The sequence below is a fragment of the Ptychodera flava genome, chromosome 4 (assembly GCF_041260155.1).
Source record: "Ptychodera flava strain L36383 chromosome 4, AS_Pfla_20210202, whole genome shotgun sequence".
Classification (NCBI taxonomy): Eukaryota; Metazoa; Hemichordata; class Enteropneusta; family Ptychoderidae; genus Ptychodera; species Ptychodera flava.
This window is the reverse complement of record NC_091931.1, coordinates 44,976,830-45,002,951: the sequence shown is the minus strand read 5'-3', so window position 1 is coordinate 45,002,951 and position 26,122 is coordinate 44,976,830. Positions and strand designations below refer to the sequence as shown.

The following is a 26,122-nucleotide window of genomic DNA, read 5'->3' as shown; positions in this document are numbered from 1 at the left end:
CAGTATATACAGTGCTGTTTTAGATCTTCCATTGCAGTTGGTCAGATGTAGTGAGGCAACGAACGGCTGACGAGAACAGTAAAAAGCATCTCAGCGTATGATTTTAATCAGATTGGGTCGAACCCCAAACTTGCGAAGATTTGAGACGATCCCTGACATTGAGCTCGGCGACATACATGAACGGCAAATTCATTCTCGCGAGCCAGAGCAATAATTTCCGCCTAAGCTGTTACCGTAAAGAGGCAGATAATGTACGACGATGGGCAAATTACACATAGCGGGACCGTGACGTAACAATGCAAATATTCACCCACAACTGATTTACATACGAATAATCCTTATGCTACATTCATTTCGACCGCGGCACTGGACTCGCAAGGACAATACCGTAGCTGTAAAATAGGTGTTATTCATAGAAAATGGGAGAAGTAAGTTGACTAAAGACGTTCTAAGATGAAGCGAAAGGCAATTATCATCGGCATACTTGTCATCGTTCAAGCTGCAGTGTTGCTTTACTATGTCAAATTTTACGGCCAGGACAGCTCGACAGAGTACCACAATCGATCATTTCGCCTGACTGTGAATGGCAGGCAAGTATATTGTTATCCGAATGACAACAGCACTAGTGCATCCACATTCTCGTTGTTCTGCGGCGAAAGATTTGAAGACGTGAGCAAAAAGATTGACCACTCTGATCTCAACACAAAGTCACCCAGCATGAATGGCGAAGCCGTTGAAAATCAACGACGTGAAGATGGCGAAGACCATAACGTGCGAGAAACCACGGTGAACGCCACTCTGCCAACGAAATCGAAAGATACCACAGACTTCATCGACCGTAATGCTGATAGTATTCTGAGAGGCTTCCCAGACGAATACCTTCATGTGAAGAGTTCCGAAAAGGTAATTTGCAATAGCGCTGTTCACGGTTACAGGTGTGTTACTAAATATAGCTGTACGCGCGCGACATCGGACACGCAGCTTGAAATGCGGACAAATTTTATCAATGTTGCATACATGGCTGTTTTGGCAGCTTGTACTCTGAGTTGTGAATATGTTTTTTAGTATTCACTGTTACACTAGCAGTCGCCCACTGAGATGTATTTTCGTCGTTCTTGCATGCGTAATTTTCAAAAGCGTAATCTAAAAATGCGGACAAATATTTATTTTTGCATATTAATGAGAGAACAGTGACGTAAACTGTGAACAGCCCTATTCATGTATGGAATACACTCTTTCAGCACGATACCTCAATGTTGTTACTCATCTACATGTACCTCCATGCTCATCTATACTTATGTAATCGATGTTTCCTGATGAAAGTTCCAAACTTCCAAAGGGTATATAGTTGTAGACTGGCGGGCTAGTTTTCGATCCAGGCTGTCTGACGATTCATCGTTACAAATTTGATACCAGCTATAAACAGCAATGTTAAGTCTCAGCAAAGTTCCTCCACCGTGGTCTCAGACAACACCCTCCCTGCTAAACAGATACAGTGGTTTCAATCGGGTTCGAACTTACAACATGGAGTAGCCCTGCGTACAGGTCTGTGTGTTCCCGGCGTTATACGGCCTCCACCACATCTGATTTTAATCAGATTGGTTGCTAAAGTTGACCTCCAGTACCTAAAGTTTCAGACTTTATTTACTTTTGTCATTCTTGTTTTCCTGGTTTAAATATTTCTTGTTGTTTTTCTGGTTGTACTGTGCAGAAATCATTGTCATAACATCAACGTAGAATTTTCCTGCACTGAACAGATAGAAACAACACTTATTTAACATTTAACTGTTAACATTTAACATTTTATTAGTACTCAACATACACTATCAGAGAGTGTTGTAAGGTACAGTTCTCTTTGTACAAAGTGGGAAATATTACATAATTACATTACTGAATTGCATCAGTGAATGCAATAAATGCAACAATGAACATAAATGAGTAAACAACTTTGCAAAGTATCTAATTACCAACTTGGGTAGAGTCACTGGAGGAAGCAATTGTATTTTTCAGGAAAACTGCTAAGGGACTGGTCAGTTTCTTCGGCCGGGGGGGGGGGGAGGGCGGTGGATTATTTTTTGCCAACGTCAAAAAGTGGCTGACCCCCCCTATTCCAAATTTTGAAAACAGGGTGACCCCCTATTCCAAATTTCGAAAACAGGGTGACCCCCCCCCTGGCGCGCGACATAGGTAAAACAAAAAGGTGGACATAAATATATATATATATATATATATATATATATATATATATATATATATATATATATATATATATATATATATATATATATTTTACATTTTACATATATTTATATTTTAAATAGTCATGCTATATTTTAATGAAATTGTTGACATGTCAGTTGTAAGATAGGAATTTCAAAGTGTCAATCTTAAAGTTGAATACAGTACATTTTGAATGAGCTGTATTTTGAATGAGCTGTGAATGTATTCACACTTTCTATGCTTAACCAGATGTCCTGAACTGTTGTACAGAAATGGATGTCAATCATTAATATCAAAGAGGAAAAAGCAGTGAAGCAAAGACTTTGATGGGTGTTAAGACTTGCCAACCATCCAATTAAATCTCCTGAGGAGCCAAAGAGAGCTTTTTTAGCCAAATCTGATGTGTACAGTGTCTGAGAGGACCTTTTCTTGTAACATTGAAACCATAGAAGCACAGCTAATAATGACAAAAACTGCCTTTTTTAACTGTTATTTTGTTCATAAAAAAAGCATCTTTCTACAGAAAACCTGTGACAAAAAGGAAAATAGTTGCATTAATGAGAAGGAAAGATATCTTGTCATTTTTCTATCTCTAAAATAAGTCACTGTATCAAATATATATTGTGAAATATTTGTGCATGTTGCTTTCTCATACTGAATTCTCATAGAGAGAACAGAAAAGTATCAGGAATTTGTCATCCTTTTCATATGAAATGCAGACTTCATAATGGTACACTTTCACACCCGAAGGGCGCGCCGAAAAATATGAAACATCCTGATATCTCTGATATATATGCCTTGTATATTAAAGTCATGCACCTGAAGGGCATGCTGAAAAATGTCTGATATATTAAAGTAATGAGCTTGTAGAGCACACTGAAAAATATGGAACGTACAGATATCTCTGATGTATGTATGCTTGATATGTTAAAGTGGGGCGAGCTGAAAAATATGACTGATTATTAAAGTCACGCGCCCGAAGGGCGCGCCGAAAAATACAATGAATGATGAAATTTGTGGCTGACACTAGCATTTTAGGCAATGATGAGCCTGTGTCAAAATTCAAAAAACACACTGACCCCCCTATTGGGCATTTCAAAAACATGGTGACCCCCCCCCCTATCACCAAAGTCCAAAACAGGGTGACCCCCCATGAATCTACCCCCCCCCCCCCCCCAGGCTGAAGAAACTGACCAGTCCCTAATGGTAATGTATTGTAACTCATAATGTTGATGATAACATCTTTTCTCTTGTAAACATCAGTGAGTCCGTCATCCGTAATTTCACGACTATTGTATAAATGTTTTCTTTCCTTGGTAAAATTAGTACAAGAAAAAATTAGATGCCATTCATCATCTAACTCATTCATATTAATTACATCTATGACAAATTCCCTCATAAAGGGAATTTTAGGAGATTTTTTCCTACCTAGCTCAATTTCTAAATTGTGGTCACTAACACGAAACTTTGTAAGACAACGCCTCAGGCTGAAGTCAGAAATGTTATGCAAATAATTTTCCATGGTAAAGTTTGATTTACAACCATTTTCAGTAATAGAGCGCCAAGCCACTGCAGTGAACTGCAATAAAACTGCTCACACTAATTAGTTTCAGCTGTAGCCAGCTGGCTAAGTCGACAGCATTGTATATCCCATGCAGACAGTTTGTCTGGGGAAGTTGAAATAAAAAAAAATTGTACATGGACCAGTGCATGGTAATGTTACATTGTATCTTAATCTTGAACACAGGATGCCAATCGTAAACTCTCATTTACAACTCGAGCCTCAGACAGAGCTAGTTTTGCCTTTGTACAAGCAGACTTTTTGGTCTTTATCAAGTAGCCTTGTTCAACATCAAAGTGGCCACGGCTACAGCTGAAACTAATTAGTGTAAGCAGTTTTATTGCAGTTCACTGCAGTAGCTTAGTCAGCTTGAGCGGAGATACCCCTATTTGCATATTTATATTAGAATTTCGTTCAAATGGAAGTGATGAGGGCGCTGTTCTACTTGACCGTTAGTGTGATTTTTCCTGTTTTTTGGGGGCAATTTCAGCCCATTTTTCCCAACAAACGATGTCAGAGACGTTTCTATGGTCATATAAAGCAGTTAAGTTTGTGCCTATGAATTTTTATCAACTTCTACGGCTTACTTTTGGTGCTATGTGTGTATTGTCGATCTATGGCTCGCTAAACATAGGCCTACTTTTGGGCTGCCGCAACTACATGCACAGCTGATTCTTGTGAATATTTTTACATAGTTAGACAGTCTAATCATTATTTAAGCCCCCTAACTTAGTTTTATTCTTGTTCATGCCCTGCAAATCACTGCTTTGGCCTCGTAGGTCGTACACCGTCCCGCCATCAGAAGACAAGATGGCCGCTTAAAGTGAGGAACGTGTTGCACTCCGCTGACGCCTTGCTCACGTTTACAAATTGTTTAGGCCCAAAGATTGCACAATATCACATATTTTACTGTTGTCAATCCAACTTATGTTATATTTATATTTGATGCTTGGGTTACAATTTCGCGGTAGTCCTCGTAGGCATTGGCTACCAATATTCCATTGTGTAACCGGAGAAGTCGGGCAGTTGCGAACTCGGCCATCGCCAGCGCCGATGGTGCCGACCAACTCGGCCAGTGCAGTGGGACTCGGCCAGGAGAAGTCTGCCACTCGCAACAAAGCAATATGATTGCATACGCATTCTCTTCACAGTTGAATATGCCAAACAATTTTAACTTTTTACTACCATAGTTTTTGTTATTTTGTCGGTTTAATACTACCGGGTACTACGAACATTCAGAAAACAACTCAAAGTCGAAGAGCTCCCACGTCCACCCTGCAAAACATGTACGGTCCCCGGCGAAAGTGTCGGTGGTCTAACATGGACTAACATGTTAGTTCATGGTCATATGACCATGGTCAACCTTGGTAGTTCACGGTCGACCATGTTTGTTAAATGGCACAAATTACTATGGTTGTCCATGGTCACCAACCATGGTCAACCACGGTAAACCAAGGTAGTTAACCATGGTTAACCATGGTTGACCATGTTATTAACCTTGGTCAACCATGATTACCGACCAATGGTATTTGATGGTTTTTGAATCAAAACCTTGGGTTGAAAATTGTCAGAACAGAAAAAATCTTGGTATAAACCTCACCAAAACTCTGCAAAACACCAGTGATCCTGACTGGTGTCATTATAACTTGACAGACTCGCTTTGGGATCAGCAAACTTAGCCTCCATTACAGTGTCCACTGCAATAACAGCCAAGCCCTTCAGATTCTATCAAAGATCATCCTCCAACATCTTCTGAGTGTTTCCCTGAATGTTCGATGAGCAAAAATATCCAAAATTTCTCCCAAAATCGATGTTAAAAACACAGCTACTTTTCCAGTTGTTCACTGAACAGACAATCCGTTTGAAGTGAATTTTGAAGATGGCTGCTTCAAATGAGCCAATCAAATGCATTGCTTTATGACATGTGACATCATGGTAAAGGGTCAAAGGTCCAATGACAATGGACCTATGACCTTGCCTATGTTGATATCATGTTTCGAGGCAAACATTGAGTGAGACTGAGATAGTCTGAACTTCCTGCAATTGCAGCAGTGCTTTCATGCCCTCCATGTCAATAATTCCAAGAAATTCAGCTGGATATTTGTCCACAGTCTTCTAACATGACCAAGAATATACCAAATTGGTCTAAGCTTCCCGAGCAACGACATTAATTCTCTCTAACAACTGTGAATGATGTCAAGAGACTCAACTATGTAAATATAGGAGTGTATGTACATACAGACTATTATCAATATGATCATCAAGAAAATTGGGCATCAAAATTAAACTACCATGAGTCATCAAATATCATGGTCAACCATCGTTGACTATCGGTAACCATGGTCAACAATGGTAGCCAATATCCATAAACAGTCAGCCATGATAGACCGTGGTTAACTGTGACAGACCATAGTATTGGAATGCCTACTGTGGTCTCATATCATGGTCAACCATGGTAGTTCATGGTTAAACATCAAAAACCATCAAATACCTTGTTGACCATGGTACACCACAGTTGACATTTCGCCGGGGTCTGCCTCCGTGTTTCTGCAGATCGCGCGCGTACCGTATTAAAGTTCAGGCAAACATTATGCCATTTCTTCAGTAAAATTCATGGCTTGATGACTCTTAACTAAGTTGCTTCGCCATCTCCTATGACTTTTTAACGAACTTCAAGTGTAACTATGACGAAGACTGCAAAACTCGCTACCACGATCGCGATACACCGCCATCTTTAATTTTACCCAATGTGTGTATATCATACGTGCGTTGAACTGTGATCTGTGAAGTTTGCAAACATTACGCTCATCTTATGAATGACATTTAGATCGCTTCGTATATAACTTAAGTGAGACTTCAAAAAAGAAACACTAATATGGAGCATATATTCTAATAGGGTGCATACTGTACTGGCCGACTTCTCTTGTATTCGGTCATTGTCAACTGTCAGTGTCTGTCTGTTTGGAGTCGATGCAGGATGTGGTGGTCGGACATTCCCACGCCTGATTTTACTGACCCCTCAGCCTTTCAAGATAATAATATCGTTGTAAGAGTGGATTTGAGTGACCGTGATTTGTCACAGTTTTCCTTTTCACTGGTAACGGGTAGTATATCACTGTTCAGTTACCATGTTTCAACTCGTCAATGTTGACTGAAGTCCGATAGCATAAAGGCGAGTTTCAGTGCCATAGCGTTGTACGCTGTACATGCGTACACTGGGCTGTACGATCGGCCTCGTACGGTAACACTAACAGCGCATACATGGCATCATGAAATCATGCCGCAAATATAGGCGCACTGTCAGAAATTCACGAAACTTGTCACAAGCGTTGCTCAATAGCAAGTGGTTTGACACAACAAGTATTATTTTTGTTCAAGACCTGTATCAGTGTGTTTCGGGTCACAGTCTAAAAATAGCACACAGCTGAGAGGTATAAACCATCATTGCAACGTACGAATTCAGTTGTCAATTATCATTAGTATTTATTTCTATCATGCATAGATACGATGAAATTACTCTCAAAAGTGTACATTACCTCATAGCATGTTCAATTTCGCATTAAATAATCATATTTGTGAGCTTTCGAGCCCATTTTCACGACCAAGTCGCTCGAACGACGTGTATTCCGACATATTGCTTGTTTACATTCAGAACGAGGCTCTGCAGCCTATTGAATTATGCAAATTTCTATACGTCCGCTCAAGCTGTTCACGCTCTATTACTGAAAATGGTTGTAAACACTGTAAGTACGTAATTTATTACCATTATCAGTCTTTCTTTCATCATTATAAAGTTGACTCATCCAGGAGTCAATGTAATCTTTCTCCAATTTCTTTCCTACACACTTGAAAAGCTGAAACTTTGATTTTACAGAAAAAGACTTGAAGACATTTCTCTGATAACAACTACCTGTAATTCTAGTAATGAAGTTAATCCAACTTGAATCACATTTGATATTTTCATTAAAAGCTTTCTTAAGAATGTGGTTTTCTGAAAGGCATGTAAGTCTGAACCAATATTTCAATACTGATATGGTGAGAAGGATACGTAATGGAAACCTTCCCATCTCTCCTCTAATTGCAGCAAGAGGAGTGCGTTTGCTAACTCCCAAAACAAATCTGTAATATGAAGTACACAATTTTTCAAGAAAATTTTCATCACTTGAAATTTCACTTGCCCAAATCTCTGATCCATATGAAACTAAACCGTGTCAAATCTGAAACGCTTCAGAACCACGTTGGAACGTCCACACATAACTTTCTATGCCAGTATTGGCACAGAATCGTTTCAAAGGCGTTTTAATGGCCTGTGTATGAATGGCATATGTGTCACTATTTTTATATTTAGATTAAAATTAGTTCATAGACATGTTCTTAATCTGAGATGTTTACTTAAGTATAATTATCCACTGAGTGGGATTGCATGGGGAGGTTTCAGTAAGACAAATAATAAATGGGTGCCGCACCCAAATTTGGCCACCTCCATGCAACTACATGACAAATAGCGTAAATGGCGCATGTACATATTTTAATCTTTGTAAATACAACATGGTGCAACCAATTGAAAGGACAGGAAAGGGATTCTCTTCACTTCGACGAACAACTTTCTGTTTTTCAGCAAAATTTTAAAATGGTAGGAAATTGAAAATGAACAAAACCTTGTTCAAGTTTTAGCTCACATTTGGTTATACCAATGTGAGTTTATCGTATAAGCTGAAGTCGATGGCGTCTGTATGTATGTGTTTATGTATGTATGTATGTATGTATGTATGTATGTACATGTATGTACGTACAGTATGTCCGTGAACATCAAAGACACGCACAAACCGCTGCACATTTCAGCTTGGTGTTTGGTGTGTGGATGCATCCTGGGCTATAGATGGCATTTCGTTCAAATGAAGTCTGCATTGCCAAAATTATGCAAATAAGCTTACAAAATGTGAAAATGGTCAAGAATTAATGTCTCGAGAACCGCTGTTTTGGTTGCTTTGAAAATTTGTGTGCAAGTAACCTTAGGTGAACCTTATACAGTTTTGTGAATATTGTGAAGATATCCTTAATTTTGTATTTTTTAATGAATTTTTTGGTGATTTTTCTCATTTTCAGTAAAAATTCTTCTCTGAAACCGCCAGCCCTATTGCTCTCAAATTTGGGTTGGATCTTTGCGAGGGTGTTACACTTCTAATTTGTTGAAATTATGACAAAATTGGGAAAATTACTATTTTGGAGCAATTTTGTCATTTTTAGTCAAAAAATCTTAAACAGTATTTTCTTTTTAAACCCCTGGACAGACAGCTTTCGCATTTGGTACATAGACGTACAGAGATGACAATAGGTAGATATGTGGAAATTGTCCTGAAATAATACAAATTTGTATTTTTAAGACGATATTGTCATTTTTGGTCAAGAAAACTTGATCTCAAAATTACTTGTTTGATAGCTTTGTAATTTGGTATAAAGTCCCGAGGGATGTTATTAGATTCCTTTTCTGCTCAAAGTGTTGGGAAACCTCGAAATTTGTATATTTTAGGTAATTTTTCTCAGTTTGTGACCTTAAATGACCTACACCAACCCAGGATATGTTGTGAGACAGTTTTGAAGGCTGTGAACATAATTTTGTCATATTTGGTATCAATTTGTAGGAAAATTTGATCCAGAAAACAAAGCTTAGGTGAATTTTTTCATTGCGGACCAATTTTTGCAACTTTTCTATGTAAGACATACATGTACAAGAACTGATGAGAAATTTGGACGGGGGAAAAATTCCAGATGTTGTAATCACCATCCACTGTGGAAGGCATTTCACCATCTGTAACTAACTTAAGTGCTGTTTACATTAGAATGATAACACTCATGGCATTAATCAAAAAATTCCCAAGGTTGTAAATATATTTGGTGTCATCTGGCGTTATGTAATAGTGCAAGGGATGGAACATTTGATATTCAGGAGGGGGTAGGGTCTAGAAGATTGATGAGGTAGCATTACTTTTTTACCAGATCCCTTGTACATATTTTTACCCACCCCCACCTTTTCTTCTTATCAAACCTCCTCCGTCTATTTTTTGTTGTTGACAATTGCTTATGTATTTAGGATCTGCTTGACCCATTGCTATAAAAGTTGATATGCATGTTCCTAAAGATGACCTCATGTACCTAAGTTGGAGACCTTATTTGCTTTTGTCATTCTTGTTTTTCCTGGTTTAAATATTTCTCGACTGGACCAATTCAAACCGAATGTGAGCACACTGTCCTTGATGGTATTTTTTTGCCTATTCTGCCCCAAGGAAATGTTGTTGAGGCATAGATGTAGTTAATGACTATGTCGTTCACTTTGTAGATTGCAATGAATATCTGAGGAAGTTAGAGGTACTTTGAGGTTGGACAAATTTCACAGAATTGTAGCTCATAGGCCTTTAAAGAGACATTAGTACTATGGTATATTTTCGTGGGGCAACTGATTTTCTGACATAGTTGTCAAGTCAGACTTCCACATAAGGAAGTTAATTTTGAGGCCTGTAGATTCAGATGATTTATAATTCAACATGTGTCAGTATGCAGAACTACATCGATAACTTTTTTCAGCGTCAACTCGAAACACAATGCGATACAGTGGCTGCATGCAGCCAAGTGAGGTGGAACGCCCTGTGAAACCATCGAATATTGTTCTACAGGGCAATAAATCAACCATGGGTCAATTAGATCAAGATAAATGCTTGTCTTGATTGTATGTAGGTGGACCTACTTGTACCTGGCCAGACTATCAGACTATTAGTAAATAAAGGCTCTAAAAGGTCTGGCGTCACAGTGCCTGGTAAAGAATCATATTTTAGACCACAACAAAAACCAACTGGAAGGTGATATATTTCTTAACTGTGTTTCAGACCAGATCTACATTACCATTACCATTTCATACAAGGAGTTATGTCTCTATTTTGTAGGGGACACCACCCAAAGTCCAACCCTTCTTAACTTCAAATATTGTTTTTCTCTGGTTTGTACCTCCATGTGTAGAGCAATGTCTCTTCAGCATGGCACTTATACCTTATGCACATAGCAACCATAATTTAACAACTGTCTCTATGTGTTCCCACTGTGGACAAAATCTTCACTTGTAAACAGGACGTCAGTGAAAATCATGTGTTGTGTTTGTTTTGAGGGATCTTTAACCAACCAAGGAGGGGATATTATGTAATGGGACATATAGAGTGGCTGCTTCACTATTTTTAAAGGCCCTTTTGGCATCCTTGGGATTGCTTGTTATAGTCTGTAAGAGGATTATGGAGTTGTGATAGCCTTTTGTTTTCCATTGAAATTGTAACATAGTAACTCAATTTCTGATGAGACAATCTGGCTCCAATGCTTGCCTTTTTAAGGTTCTTCAGGATGTTCACTAGGATTTTTTACAGACAGAAATGTCCATGAAAATGTGGAGAATGCTGGGGTGAGGGGTGTACGGGGAGAGCATACACAGTGTATGAAAAGGGGTGTTGAGTTTCAATGCCCTAGGTAAATCTTAGAAGAACAAACACTGAAAATATGTTACTATTGAAAGACAAATTTAGTCAAAAGCAAGAATATGTATTGGAATAAGTATTGGGGAATCCTCATGGTTGTGAATGTATATTGAATCAAACTAGAAAAAAACCCTAAATATAATTATCAAGCACAAGTATTTATACTTCTATATGCATAAAGGTGCAGGATTGCTTGAAAGCCAAAGTAGCCAATATAGCTACAAGGATTGACAGTCTCAAGACTTGGGATAATTAGCAACTATTCAGCTATAGTTGGATTGCCAAAATAGCTGGCCTTGATATATTTAGCTGCTATTCAGCTAGAGTTTACAGCAATGACTCAAGCAATAATTAGCTATTATTCAGCTATTGTGTTTAGGACCTCAGATGGAAACTTTATCTTTAAAATTTCCATTTTGCCTATATTTCAAACTGCTGTAACTTATGCAACAAATGATAAGATTCTGAATGATTTTAATATTTTGGCAGATGCCACCAGTTTAGTGATGGAGAAGGAACATCACCAAACATTTCTTGATGATATCAAAATATCACATAAAATATTTCTGGGCTAAAATGTAATTTTAATCATTAAAACAATGATCACTCTCAAACAGTGGGAAATTAAATGAACAATATCATTGTGTCTTGTTTTACAGGATTCGGGTTTGGCCCAACACTTTTTGTCTCCAGAAAAATACTTATAATCAAGATGCTATTGAGCCTGCTTGATCACAGCTATGACACAACATCAGGGCCTTAAACACCACAATAAACTACACTGCCACAATGCTTTTCAATGCTTTCTTCTGCGTCGAAAATTTTTATATGTGTAGCTCAAAAAAATTTTGGTCATGACTTAAAGACTGCATAAATTTGCCGTATGAGGAGCTTGTAGCTTATGATAAGCTGTCAATACTGTGAACACTGACTGAACAGGGAAAGACACTTATTTTTTATCCACTTGCCCTTCGTGCAAGTGGGGGGTTTGGTTCACTTGCCCGAATTTGAAAACCACTTGCCCAGTATAATTTACATGTTTGAAAAAAGCTAAAACACTGGTTTTTCATTTCACACACTTTATTTTGAAAATTATCATGTTATCATGAGAAAATGTCAGACATTCTCATAGGGTTCTCCTCACACTTCTAAGAGTGCTGGATGGCTCATTTATATTAAATTAATTATCAAAGCCCCACTAGCAGTATCATATAGCATTCTTTATGTGATTTTACTTCTGAACTAAAACAAGTTTTTGGGAATGTGCTCTTTGGGGGTTGGAATACAAGTATTGTTTACTGCCCAGTGAGACTGCATGTGCAATTTTGAACAAGAAAAATAATGTGTGCCCAAACGTAAAATGGCACCCAATGCAAATATAGCAAAAACAGTGTACACCGTGCATATATGCATTTGAATATTCACGGAAACAACAGAGTAGTCCAATGTAATGCATAGTGTTGAATGTTTTCAACTGGGACAAAAATGTTTTGTTTTCTTTGTAGTATGGTGGGAAATCAAAATAATGGTTAAAATGTAAATTTACTTCTCCAATTTTTCACAAAAGAATGTTTTGTCAAGCTGCAAAAGACTATATCCTATTAATAGGTAGAATTTAAAGAAAACCAGAAAAAATAGGAAGCCTTTTAGGTCAACAAATTTCAAGATTTACAGCTAGTGGGGCTTTCATATTCATAGAAAAAATTCTAACAGTTCATATGTTTGTATGTTTACTTTCTTAGGTCTTAATGTACAAATAATAACAGCCATTTTAATTGTACCTTCAAAGTATTTTTGCAGTTAAAAGTTTTAACTTATATATACAGAAAGAAAAAATCTGTAGCTATAAAGGAATGTTTTGAAGCTTCTGAAAAATAATGTACTTCTTTGTCATGTTTTTACTGCGCTGACATCATACACAAGCCCTATGAAGTTTGGATTACCATTGCACTATACCAGTATCCTATGTTTTTCTAATAACCTAGGTGGTCTTTTTAATGCTCATGCGCAGACTAAATAGAATTTAAACCAACAACCTAAGGCGTCGGTGGTTTTCTATGTGTCTTGAAAGATGAATTTCTCGATGTCAAACTCGCTCCAATTGCTTCTTGACAGTCATTTTAGAATGGGAAAATTCACAAACAGAGAGGTTGGTCGCCACGGACAAGTAACTTTTAGCTTATTGACCTGAAAATTAAGTCAGTGTTAATTGAAAATTCAAAGACTGGACCCGTTGACACCAAAGCTTGCTCATGACTTTCATTGCATGCGGTCTTGCCAGGATGCCATTCACTGACACTTAACAAGTTAACATTGAAGAGTACGTTTTAGTAAAACTCCCTTTTTTGTGGTGATTTTTCACCACTGGACTTTATTTTTACATCATTATAAACGTTCATACAAAGCACAAAAACCGCTGTGTGTTTCTTTTTTTTACCGTATCAACATATTGTGAGACACCGTAACCTCACAGTCAATGCAATGAACTTTGGTGAACGTACGCTCCACCAGCTGAACAGCTTTTTCATATGCAAAATCAGCGTACGGTATTTAACCGGTGGTATTGTTTGAACTGCATTTTATTGAAAGCGATTACATGATTCTTTTCATCAACTCTTCATGCAATTTTATGAAAAATGTTATGGAAATGTTCACAATGACATAACATGAAAATTTTTGTTGTTTAAGTCCATGTTCCCTCACCAGAAAATCGCTCTCGTGAATTCAATTTCTAGGTATTTATTTTTTTCACTTGTCCCGTCGGGCAAGTGGCATCGGAGGTTCACTTGCCCGAACGCGACTTTCACTTGCCCCGGGGCAATCGGACACCCTTAGTGTCTTTCCCTGACTGAATGCCGCAGAAATATTCTGTAGCTGTGGTACAATTCACATTGTTACCAGATTTTTAGAATTGCTACCTAATTTTATTTTTGGTGGTAAAAGTTTACCACCAAAAATGAAAAAGTATTTCTATCCCTGAAATGTCATATAAACACAGATAATTAATGCAATAAAAACTGAGCAAATATTTCTTTAATGTAAAAACTATCATGAACAACTTTACAAAACATCTTGATTTGTAAAATTAGGAACTCCTGAATGCCGAGAAAGCTGTTGCCACACTTGAGATCATAAGCTGTCTAAAAGTTGCTCAAAGTGGCTACAAGATTTTTGATTTGGCTAAATGTCTTAGGGGAACCCTGCAGTTTATGTGCATACCAGGGGGTAGCAGTAAACTAAATGATACTGAAAGTTTCATGTGGGCGCAATTTGGCACAACACCAGTGGACTATTATACTTACCTTTAATTCACTCACCTGACTTGTCTATTCAACATCAAATATGATGACAAACAATGACACTGTACTAGTGTTATATTTATTGAAATACATTACATGTCCCTTAAATATGTAATTTGTCCCTCATTTAAACCTACTATGGGTCACTGTGTCCCCATGCCATCAAAAGCTGGCTGAAAACACTGGGTATGTGTTGAAATGTGATCATTTTTTTTTTTTTATTCAGAAGCTTGATTTCCACTGCGATGTCTGTGCTATTGTGTCAACGTCAGGTCAAATGCTTGGCTCTGGTGCTGGTGCAGAAATCGACAATTCATCTTGTGTGATACGAATGAATGCCGCCCCAGTACGTGGTTATGAAAAGGATGTTGGAAGTAGGACTACATTACGAATGATGTCATTTGTAACGCTGCAGAGTAAAGCTTTGATAAAACGCGACATATTGAAGTTGGAGAGCCATCCGGAAAAGATAGTACTCTGGTCTTCTTATAACCCAAAAGTATTTCCAAATGTCTTGCGGAGTTTTATCAACTTTAGCTCATTTTATCCTGATATACAGTTTTATTACACATCAAAGAAACAAATAGAATTCATCGACAGTCTGTTTGAAAGAGAAACTGGAAAGTCAAGGTAGGTACTAGTTTGTACAATATAACTTACTGTAGATGAAAAATTGTATGCTAGCAAGTTGTTGACTTTCATCTGAGGTCAGCACGCTTTTCAACCCAAGTTTTATGGTAAATAACCACGCCCAGGCAAGAGTGAAATGTGTACTCCATCACATGATTATCAGTCATAATGCAATAAAGAATGTACTAGAGGAGACACAGTTGAAGGGATTGAGCTCTACCATAAACCATAGACAGTGAAGTTCCACAAAATTGAAATTAAACATCTACCTTTGAAAATGAACAATTATTTTGTGCAGGGGCCACTAGGAGCAAGCCTTGTGTGTTTGTGATAAAGAACATTTGATGGACCCTCATACACATAAGTGTTTGGTAGTGAATTTTGAAAGTCACTGGAGATAATAATCTAAGTAACTCTATTGACGTTACTCCCTCAAGGATGAATGATAGTCAAGAACTTGGACTACAAAAAAGAAACACAGAATAAACAGAAATTTTTAATGCGTCTCAAAAAGACCTCCAACCCCATCGCAATGCTGCATGTACCGCATACGGTATATGCGTATGTATGTGTCAGATATTAAATCAGTTGCATTTGCAAACTGTGTTGCCCATAAATGTTATCCTATATTATCTGTAAGCCTTGGCATCATACCTGATCTTTCCCAAAACATGGTTCATTATTCTGTCCAAGAGCATAAAAAAAGGACAATAGATGCATGCAGTGGCAGAGAATGTGCAAAATGAGATTTGCTTTGAATTGTATGAAGAAAACAATGGAATTGATTATGCTAATTTGATGCAGTTAACCACTTGATTATATTGCTTCATTCTCTTCTGGCAATGCAGGCTTCACATGCTTCAGCAGAAATCAGTAGATTATGTGACTGACAAGATGTGTCACTTTCTCCCCAACAGTGACAGTATGCTGTCATTCTCACCACTACCTGGTGAGAAATTCTCTACATCGCCAACATATGCTGAGAACTGTTTGGCAGACTGATTCTCACCAGTGATTTGGAAAATTCTCTCTGTTTGTTCTCTCTCAAGGTCAGCTATTTTGGCAATCCAACTATAGCTGAATAGCTGCTATATTATCCCAAGTGTTGAGACTGTCAATACTTGTGACATTTGAATGTTTTGTCGCTGGTGAGACCATAGACCCTTGAGAAAATGATGAGACTCAGCCTTGAGTGTCACCATTGACAAGTGAGAATTTCAAGTCTGACACCAGGGTACTTGATATAATCCCTAGTCTGATACCTTTATTATTACATGTATGTATGTGACAAAAAAAACTAGGATAGAAAAACATAATCCAATGCACACGTTAATTGTCAATCTTTGGTGCAACTACTGCAAGTGTTGACCCATCACATACTGCAGTGTTTAAATTGGGGAAGGTAAAAGCTGCTTTTCATGCATTCATTAATTCCAATATTTACCGATACTATCACCTGATCCATATGCAGACAAATGAGTACTAAATGCAGATCACAGCATTCACCCATATATAGGCTGCCAGAAAATACAAACTTTAATGGTTGTCAGATATCAACTCAGTTATCTGCAGACAATTCATTGTTTGAAAAGCCCTGTACTTGTCCTTGAAATTACATGTAAGTTAAAATTGTTGAAACTTTGACGTGCTGGGCAAAAATCAAATTTTGTAGTGTGAGATTACAGGTTAAAGTTCAACTGAACAGCTTGAAGTTTACATGTCTAATGTACTGTGTATCCTCACATGTACAGCTTGTATGCACATTGTATGGTTTGAACTACGTGGGTGTGGCAGTGGGTGTGTGTTAATTAGGGTTTATAACATTCTTCACAATACAGGGAATTGTGTCAGCAGCGTATGTGAACAAGGCAGGCAGAAATTGTGTTGCATTGAAAAGAAGTCTTTAGATTTTGATGTACAGAAGAACATCAATCCTATTACGTAAAAAAATTCTGTACGACATTCACCTATTTGAGTAAAAGATTACAAGTAAAGTTGAAATTTAGTGTTTTCAGCATTCCTTGTGGGCAAAGTTAGTTGTGCAGACTAGGTACCTGTCGTACATGTATTGTATGTGTCAGCTATTGTCCACAGGATGAAAATTCAACCCATGGAGTAGAGAAATCATTTTCCTTCAAAATAATATCACAGGCTTTTGACAGATTTTCTTTTACTTTGTAACTTTGTGATTACAAGATGTATAATTTCTTCGAAAAATGATATTTTCCCATTTGTTTACACAGAATGAATTTGAGTTCAAAGGTCAAATAACATTTGATATTAAATATCAAAAGTTATTGCATTTTGAAGTGCTGAAATTGGACTTCATGTCCACTGATACAATAGTTTAATCTATGATATTTCAACTCCATACAGTGGTTTACAGGCACAGGTGTATAATAATATTTAGGTCATGATGTGACGTTCATTTAGTTGAAGCTGAGTTGAAGTGACGTATGTGGAAGTGCGATATCTAACTGTATTTACCATACTTTCTCAATCTTTACAGGAAATTTATAAACAGGATCTTAACTTTCAATTACCATATTTTTGTTGTAATTGTAAACTGGTTGCATACATATATCTTACAATACTGACATTGTTTTGAAATATGATTTTTTCCCCCAGAGGTAAAAGTGGCTCTTGGTTGTCAACTGGCTGGTTTACATTGACCTTTGCATTACATGCGTGTGATGAGATACACATCTATGGATTGGTTGATTCCGATCATTGTGATAGGTTAGTGATGTAATATTGTACATATCGTTATGAATTATGTTCCATTGTGCTGTCCATATAGCATGCAACCATGATAGATGACAACACTGTATGAAATGACGAACATATACACATGATGCCATATATCTCATCAAACATCTACGTGACTCAAGGCTCAAAAGTAACGGTAGTTGCTGGTTCCAATTCACCTCGTACACTTGAAAAAATGCTGCACCCATCCTTTGCACAAAGGTCACCTCTAGATAGTAGCCACTTTTTGTTCAACCTTTTTGTTGACATGTACAGCTTTGACTGTACAAGGAAATTTCAATATACCATTTCTCGTAATCAAAAACAAAATTTAAATTCTTCAAGTTTTGGACTAGAGAAGCATACAGGTTACCCAAGACCTACTTGCTCTCAGTGCTAGCCATACAAGTAAGCAATTATAATTTCACAGTCTTCATGAAAAACATGAAAATGAAAGCCTCTTCCTGCAACAAGTTCTGCAACAAATTAGTCCTATTAAGCAATAAATTGTTTGCAACAATGATTGGATGTTTTTGAGCACAAAAATCAGCACTCAAGGCGCATTCCACCCTTGCATACCATCCCCTATTCATATTTGTCAAATAAACTCATTCCAGTGCTGTTGATTTTGTTTTCTTTTCACATCCTAGGAATAATGCGCCCAAAGTTGATGTGCCATATCATTATTATGATCCTAATGGATCAAAAGAATGTACAGTTTATAATGCCGGAGAAGAACGGAAAAAAGGTGCCCATCGGTATATGACAGAGAAATACATCTTCAAAAAATGGGCGAAGAGTGCAAATATTTATTTTCACCATCCGTCCTGGAACATCTCCAAAGATTCAAATGTTGAACCATTGTTTATAAAATCACCAGCAAACAGGTATGGATCAGTACATTCGCCAGTGAAGAGAAGACTACCTGTGAGGTCAGTCAAGAAAGGATAATCAGATAAAACTGTCATCTTACACATAGTATGCCTGTGACATGGCATATATTCCAATGCCAGTGTTTCTCCACAGATTATCAGATGAGTGTTTTCATGAACGCCATTCCACTGTTGTTGTGGGAGTATTGCTTTGACAGTCCTTTAGTTCCCGTTTACTTTTACAGTAAATCAACCATTTTTGCTGTAACAGTTTCATAGTAATCAGCTTTTCAGTACTTTTTAAACGTAATTTCACGTTTTTTTATCCTGCAATATTTTTGCTCATTTTATATTATTCTTAAAGACCATAAAATGTATAAAATAAAGAAATAATGGGTGATGCTCTGACCATGAACGTTTATTTATGGGTAAGGGAGAGAAGAACGCCAAAAATTAACAGGCAAAGCTTGCCAAGCCCATTAATTTCAGCTTTCCTCTCACCTGCACCCATAAATAAATGTAAACAAGAGCGGAGTCTGTTATTAGTCCCCGCGGACGAAGTCCGGCGGGGACTTATAGATTGGGTCCCGTCCGTGTGTCCGTCCGTCTGTCTGTCCGTCATCAACAGTTTCTCAGACACTGCCAAACCAATTTTGTTCAAACTTGGCACAAAGGCATAGCACTATGACCTACAGATGCACATCGATTTATTTTGCGATACAATCCAATATGGCCGCCAGGCGGCCATTTTATTACAATTTTTTCATGTACGGAGCCATAACTCAGACATGGTTCAACCGATTTTATTCAAAGTTGGTACAAGGACATTGACCAATGTCATAGATATGCATGTCAATTTGTTTTGTGATATGATCCAATATGGCCGCCAGGCGGCCATTTTATTACGATTTTTTCATGTACAGAGCCATAACTCAGGCATGTTTCAACCGATTTTATTCAAAGTTGGTACAAGGACAATGAACAATGTCATACATATGCACATTGATTTGTTTTGTGATACGATCCAATATGGCCACCAGGCGGCCATTTTGTTTCAATTTTTTCATGTACAGTGCCATAACTCAGGCATATCCGACCGATTTTATTCAAACTTGGTACAAGGACATTGACCTATGTCATATATATGCATGTCGGTTTGTTTTGTGATATGATCCAATATGGCCACCAGGCGGCCATTTTATTACGATTTTTTCATGTACAGCGCCATAACTCAGACATGTTTCAACAGATTTATTCAAAGTTGGTACAAGGACATTGACCAATGTCATATATATGCATGTGGATTTGTTTTGTGATATGATCCAATATGGCCGCCAGGCGGCCATTTTGTTATGATTTTTTCGTGTACAAAGCCATAATTCAGGCATATCTCAACTGATTTTATTCAAAGTTGGTACAAGGACATTGACCTATGTTATACTTATGCACATTGAATTGTTTTGTGATACGATCCAATATGGCTGCCTTGTAGCCATTTTGTTACGACTTTCCATGTCCTGAATAATAGCTCAGACATGTATCAAGCAAATTTATTCAAAGTTGGTACAAGGACATTGACTTATAGTATACATAAGTACATTGATTTGTTTCTTGATATGGTCTGATATGACCACATGGTAGCAATTTTGTTATGGTTTTTTCATGTCGAGAGCCATAACTCAAGCAAGTCTCAACTGATTTTATTCAAAGTTTGTACCTGGACATTGACTTATGTAATACATATACGTGTTGATTTTTTAAACAGTAAGATTAAATATCGCTGCGTGGCGGCAAATTTGTTACGATTTTCTCATGTACTGAGCCATAACTCAGACATACCGGTATTTCCACCAGTATCATTCAAAGTTGGTACAAGGACATTGACCTATTTCATACATGCTCGTCAGTTGTTTCACGTCATGTAGCAGTATCATGTCAATTATTGAAGTTTCATAATTAGGTTGATATGTCAGAAATACTGCATCAAATTTCATGAAACTTTGTACAGATGTTAAGCCCACATTGCTTTAACAGTGAAAAAGACATTTATCAGTGTCATTTTAATTAATTTGTAATTGCATATGTAATGAACTTTCCTAATTAGAGTGATATATCCACAAATACAACGTCAAATTTGATGAAACTTGATACAGATGTTGATCTCATAGTGTTGTAAATACTACATTAAACTTTATGAAATATGGTACCGGTTATCTATTAGTGTTAGGATAGAATGAAAAATGTTTTGCAACATCCTGTCAACTAATTCCCAGTTGACTCATTTAATGACCTTTAGGATAGTGGCCTACATTGGTTTTATGTTTTTCATCACCATGGAACTCATTCTTGGCTATTGAGTGCCATCTGTATCAAAGTATTTTTATCACAGAACTGTAATCAAAGTACCCATTAGCAAGCGGGGACTGGGTCATCAACGATGACTTTTTTCCATTATATTATCAACAAACCCAAGAAAACCGTCAAATTTACAAAAATTTTCAAGGCGAAAGTCAACAGGGCCCCAGAACTTGTATTACACAAAAATGTTGTATTCACTCAACAGTGACATGCTGTGCTGTATATGTATGCAAGCTCAGCACTTTTGTCACTGAGCAGTGAAATACACAATGGTTTGTCACACGCACTGTAAAAATTTGGCAAATCCAGAGATTTTTTTAGAAAAAGTATCAAAACTTGGCCCGCAAGTGCTCCATTTTATTTTGATTGATTATGATATTTGTAAAAAATCACAATTTATGTTTTAGCTTTAAAGTTACAATGTTTATGATACAGTGAGTTGTTAATGTTATTATTCATATTCACAGACATGTAAACAAACCATTACCGTTTATTGTGGGCTGAGTCATGTTTTTCCCGTTATCCTGACAGCTGGAGCCTTGTGAAATGAGTTCTTGTCGGTGCTGCAATCTGTTTATAAAGATATAATGGATGTATAGTATTTGTCAACATGCAATTGCTACGAATATATCGTTACATGTACTGCCATTTGTAAAATTTACTGTCCAGCATTATTGACATCACACTGTAAATATTCATGTATATAGGCATTTTATGTTATTTCAATCATAAATAATCATCACAAATTATTTTATTCCAAATGGTACTATAGAGTTTAAAGATTTTGAGAAAATTTAAATTGGTATTACATTTTTAAGCCTGTATCATTTTTAGCTACTATAGACTATACCAGTAGTCTATAGAAGCTATTGCGATGGGTATCCATCCGGCGTCAGTCTGTATGTATGTATGTACAGTATGTATGTCCGTTTGTGAGGCGTCCGTCCACTCAAATATCTTGAGAACCGCAGTACTTACTGATTTGATATTTGTTATATAGATGAAGAATATTATTTTGAGAAACTTTTATTTTAAATTTTTTGATATTGTTGAAAATAGGCAAATTAATGCCAAAAAAGGTGTTTTTGGTAAAAAATCTTCTTCTTCATAACTGCTGGTCAGGCAGCTTTGTTATTTGGTATAAAGGTCGCTAGGGACAACCCAACTTAGATTTGTTCAAATTGTAATGAAATATGCAAATGTGTATTTTTAAGGAATTTTTTTGTCATTTTTGGTCAAAATTTGACTTACATTGTATGTAATTCTTGTACTGTATAAACCCTATCAATTCACCCAGAAAAAATAATTAATATGATTTTAAAGAATTAAATTAATTAGGAAATCATCAAAGCCAAAATAATTTTAGTGTGGAATTATCAGAAAGTTCAACTTTTTTTGATAGTTCATAGTGAAATGCTTACCATCTTGGAGGATTAAAACATGTAAAGGCAACTTTCCTGAATCCAAACTTTGATATATTCTGAACCATCATTTATTGTGCCCTGTATGTTATCTAAAAGAAATTGCTCATAATTGTTTGTCATGATAGGGTGGTCAAATAAATAGAGATAGAGAAAGTGCTAATTTCCATTTACGGTTGACTTGGTAAGGATAAAATAAAATTACTTTTTGAGGAAAAAAACAGAGTGGTCAATTAAAAGAGTGGTCAAAGTGATAGGGTTTTTATGGTAAAGCTGGGCTGTAAGATTCCTCATGTGCTATTTATAGCAATTATGCAATCTGTGTAAACAGTGCAATGAAAGTGTTACATGATTCCTTATAATGCTTTTGATGACCTTGAGCTTCTTAAGTTTCAAACATTTGTCTCTTCAGTGTGCTTTCTCTGAGTACGCACAGTCTCAACTTATTCAACAGAACTTACTTACAATGTTAATTTGAAAGTTAAAATGGGCTTGGTTAATAGGATGAAAATACTGATATTAAAAGATAACCAGCTCAAGATTCTTTATAACCTGACAGATATGCTGTTTTTTTATGACGTAAATCTTGATTTAAGCAAGTCTTGTTTACTTTAATTAGAATGTAATTAACTCTCGTTTATTAGCTACTATAGACTAATATAGTCTATAAAAGCTTTTGGGATGGGTATCCGTCTGGCGTCCACTGTCAGTCTGTATGTATGTATGTATGTATGTATGTATGTATGTATGTATGTCCGTTTGTGAGGCGTCCGTCCACTCAAATATCTTGAGAACTGCAGTACTTACTGATTTGATATTTGTTGTTTGGATAAAATATGATTTGGAGAAGCTATTTTTATTAATTTTTTGATATTGTTGAAAATATGCAAATTAGCGCCAAAAACGGTGTTTTTGGTAAAAAATCTTCTTCTTTATAACCACTGGTCAGACAGCTTTGTTATTTGGTAAACAGGTCCCTAGGGGTAACCCAACTTAGATTTCTTAAAATTGTGATGAAATCTGTATTTTTACAGAATTTTTTTCCATTTTTGGTCAGGCCATCCTGAAATGAGCTATTAAAGATATCCACCTTCTTCATCAATACATGTGTCATAAAAGGTTATTCTCTACATAACACAGCAGAGCTCTGTCAACTGTTGAGTCGCTTGTTTTTTCAAAACCGCTGGTCAGACAGCTTTAATATTTGGTTTACAGGTCCCTAGGATGACCTTAGTGAGATAGACAGGAAAAATAGCCTGATTATGTCAAATCAGTTAATGAAGATGGTGGTACATATCATCTGTTTGGTCATAGAGAATGATGTGAACCCTTCAGAGACTTGATTAACAAATACTAATGAGCTATTTTCTCGTAGTCCACTTCGTATTTTAATCAAGTGATCAAGCAAATGCTTTCATAGACAGCAGACTCCATCACAATGTGATGTTCACCTTTATACCACCATGGATTGACCCTAAGGGGCAGTGGATAATTAAATCACGCGCACAGTAAACGCAACTTCTGTGTTTAGGGGAGGAGGGGGTTCGGCTGTATTTCGATTACCGTGCGCAAAAAATCGCACTACAAGTTTTCCTATTGCAACATCTCGCTACACGTTTTATTGTATCGCAAAATATCGCGCTATATTGTTTGGCGTGTACTAAGCTAGTACGGCACTGGCGCTACACCAGCATTCTTTTGACATACTTGTGATGATCAGTGCACAAGTAAAATAACGTAACAATCATTTTGGATAAATAGTTTCATTTTATTCTTGGTTTGCATTGTTGAGTTTGCGCTGAACAGAGATTGATTTTAGAGGGGGTATGAGGGGGGACGGTCGGTAGAGTATACGTGATTTCATAGCGACGTAATTAGGCCAAAGTAATTAAATTCTTTGTTTTGCGTCCACTCAAAATGGGAAAAGGTACGCGTCTGCGTGGCTGAAAAACACACACAAGAAAATTAACACAATGTAATTTGATTGCAGCAAATAGAAAATTGTAACAAAATTTTTGTTCAGAAAAGCTAAGCGGTCATGCCCTAAAATTTCCTATTCAAATACACTGTGTGTGTTTTTCATGAAAACCTTAAAAACCTAAGCGGATGAGGACGCAAAACAAAGAATTTAATTACTTTGGCCTTACCGATTGTTGGATGCAGATACAGAATGAGGCTTGGTTGAATTTTCGGACTTCCAAACTTTCGTTTAGGGGAGGGCGGGAGGGGTTTGATGCCAAACGCACTTAGTTTCGTTTACCCTGCGCATGTTTAAATTATCCACGGCCCCTAACCCAATGGTTATCAATGGTGATTGTAGATTTGCTTACTGGGAATTGGAGTGAACAGGCTAGAGGGCGGTGTGACAATGGAGTTGTTAGCATGCCTGGCTAGCAGCTTTGAGTTTTAACCCTTTGAGCACCAAAGTCAATTTTTGTCGCCTTTACAGAATATATCTCAGTCAAATTTTTTCAGATTTTTGCCAAAATTTTGATAAAGAACTGTATCTAAGGAAATGTGATTTCCATTTGGTCCACAATTATCAAAAATATTACAGAAAAATTCATTAAAAATTTGGTAAAATGTTGCACTAAAATTTTAGTTGGAAAAATTATAGCACTCAAAGGTTTAATATTATCATAGACCCTAAAAAAGAGGTGTGCTGTCTTATCCTCACTCACTGTAGTATGATTTATTAATTTACATCAGTACTGTTGCATTCCCTCGTACCTTGCTAATTGAAAAATACTTTAAGATTTGTGCAATAAATTGCTGCATCACACCTCGGCTCAATTTGTCTACATATGCGCATGTACGTGAATTTCTATACTGTTACATTCTGGTTGCTACATGCATTGCTATTGGCCAACATTCCAACGGTAACCAAACCGACACGTAATTTGGTATGACTATTGCAATAGTGTCATGTAAGCTGCAAAGGTCACTTCAGTTGATTCTCTTATGCCAAGATATTGTTATATGTGCATGTCATTGATCCTTGTTTTGAAAGATGAGAAAGTAAAATGAAAGAATATAATCAGAGCGAATTAGAGAACATATGATACTGACATACAGGAGGATACGAGCAAAGCTGTGTCACTTGTCATTCAGCTTCAAGTACAAATACATGATGATTTCATCTTCAAATAGTTTGAATTATGTATTATTTCTTCAATTAAACATTTCTCAAATGATCAGATAACAGAGTATGTTATGCAATTGTCCTTCTTATGAGTACCTGCCTTTTGAGTTCCAAAGGAATAAATGATGCCATAGTATAGAAATCAGTGATTGGATGCAGACTGTGTGGTTTTTCTTAACATTTTAAAGAAATGGCGATAAATTTTTGATATCATGCATATGTTATCTCCAAATTTTTGCAGGATGTTACAAAATATAAAATCTTTAGAGCCCTGATATGGTCACAGTGTTCAGGCTCTGCCAAGGATGAATGTATTCTGCCATGCAATGTCAGTCTAACATCAATTTGTATTCTGGG

General features: G+C 36.8%; 1 protein-coding gene across 1 annotated transcript; it reads left to right on the top strand.

Annotated features, from left to right (window-relative positions):
- Nucleotides 1-348: 348 nt before the first annotated feature.
- LOC139131929 (alpha-N-acetylgalactosaminide alpha-2,6-sialyltransferase 3-like) lies at nucleotides 349-21,251 on the top strand. Its single transcript, XM_070698249.1, has 4 exons — nucleotides 349-903; nucleotides 14,821-15,224; nucleotides 17,853-17,963; nucleotides 18,623-21,251. Exons 1-4 carry the CDS (start codon nucleotides 454-456, stop codon nucleotides 18,921-18,923), a joined length of 1,266 nt encoding a protein of 421 aa, XP_070554350.1. The 5' UTR covers nucleotides 349-453; the 3' UTR covers nucleotides 18,924-21,251.
- Nucleotides 21,252-26,122: the final 4,871 nt, after the last annotated feature.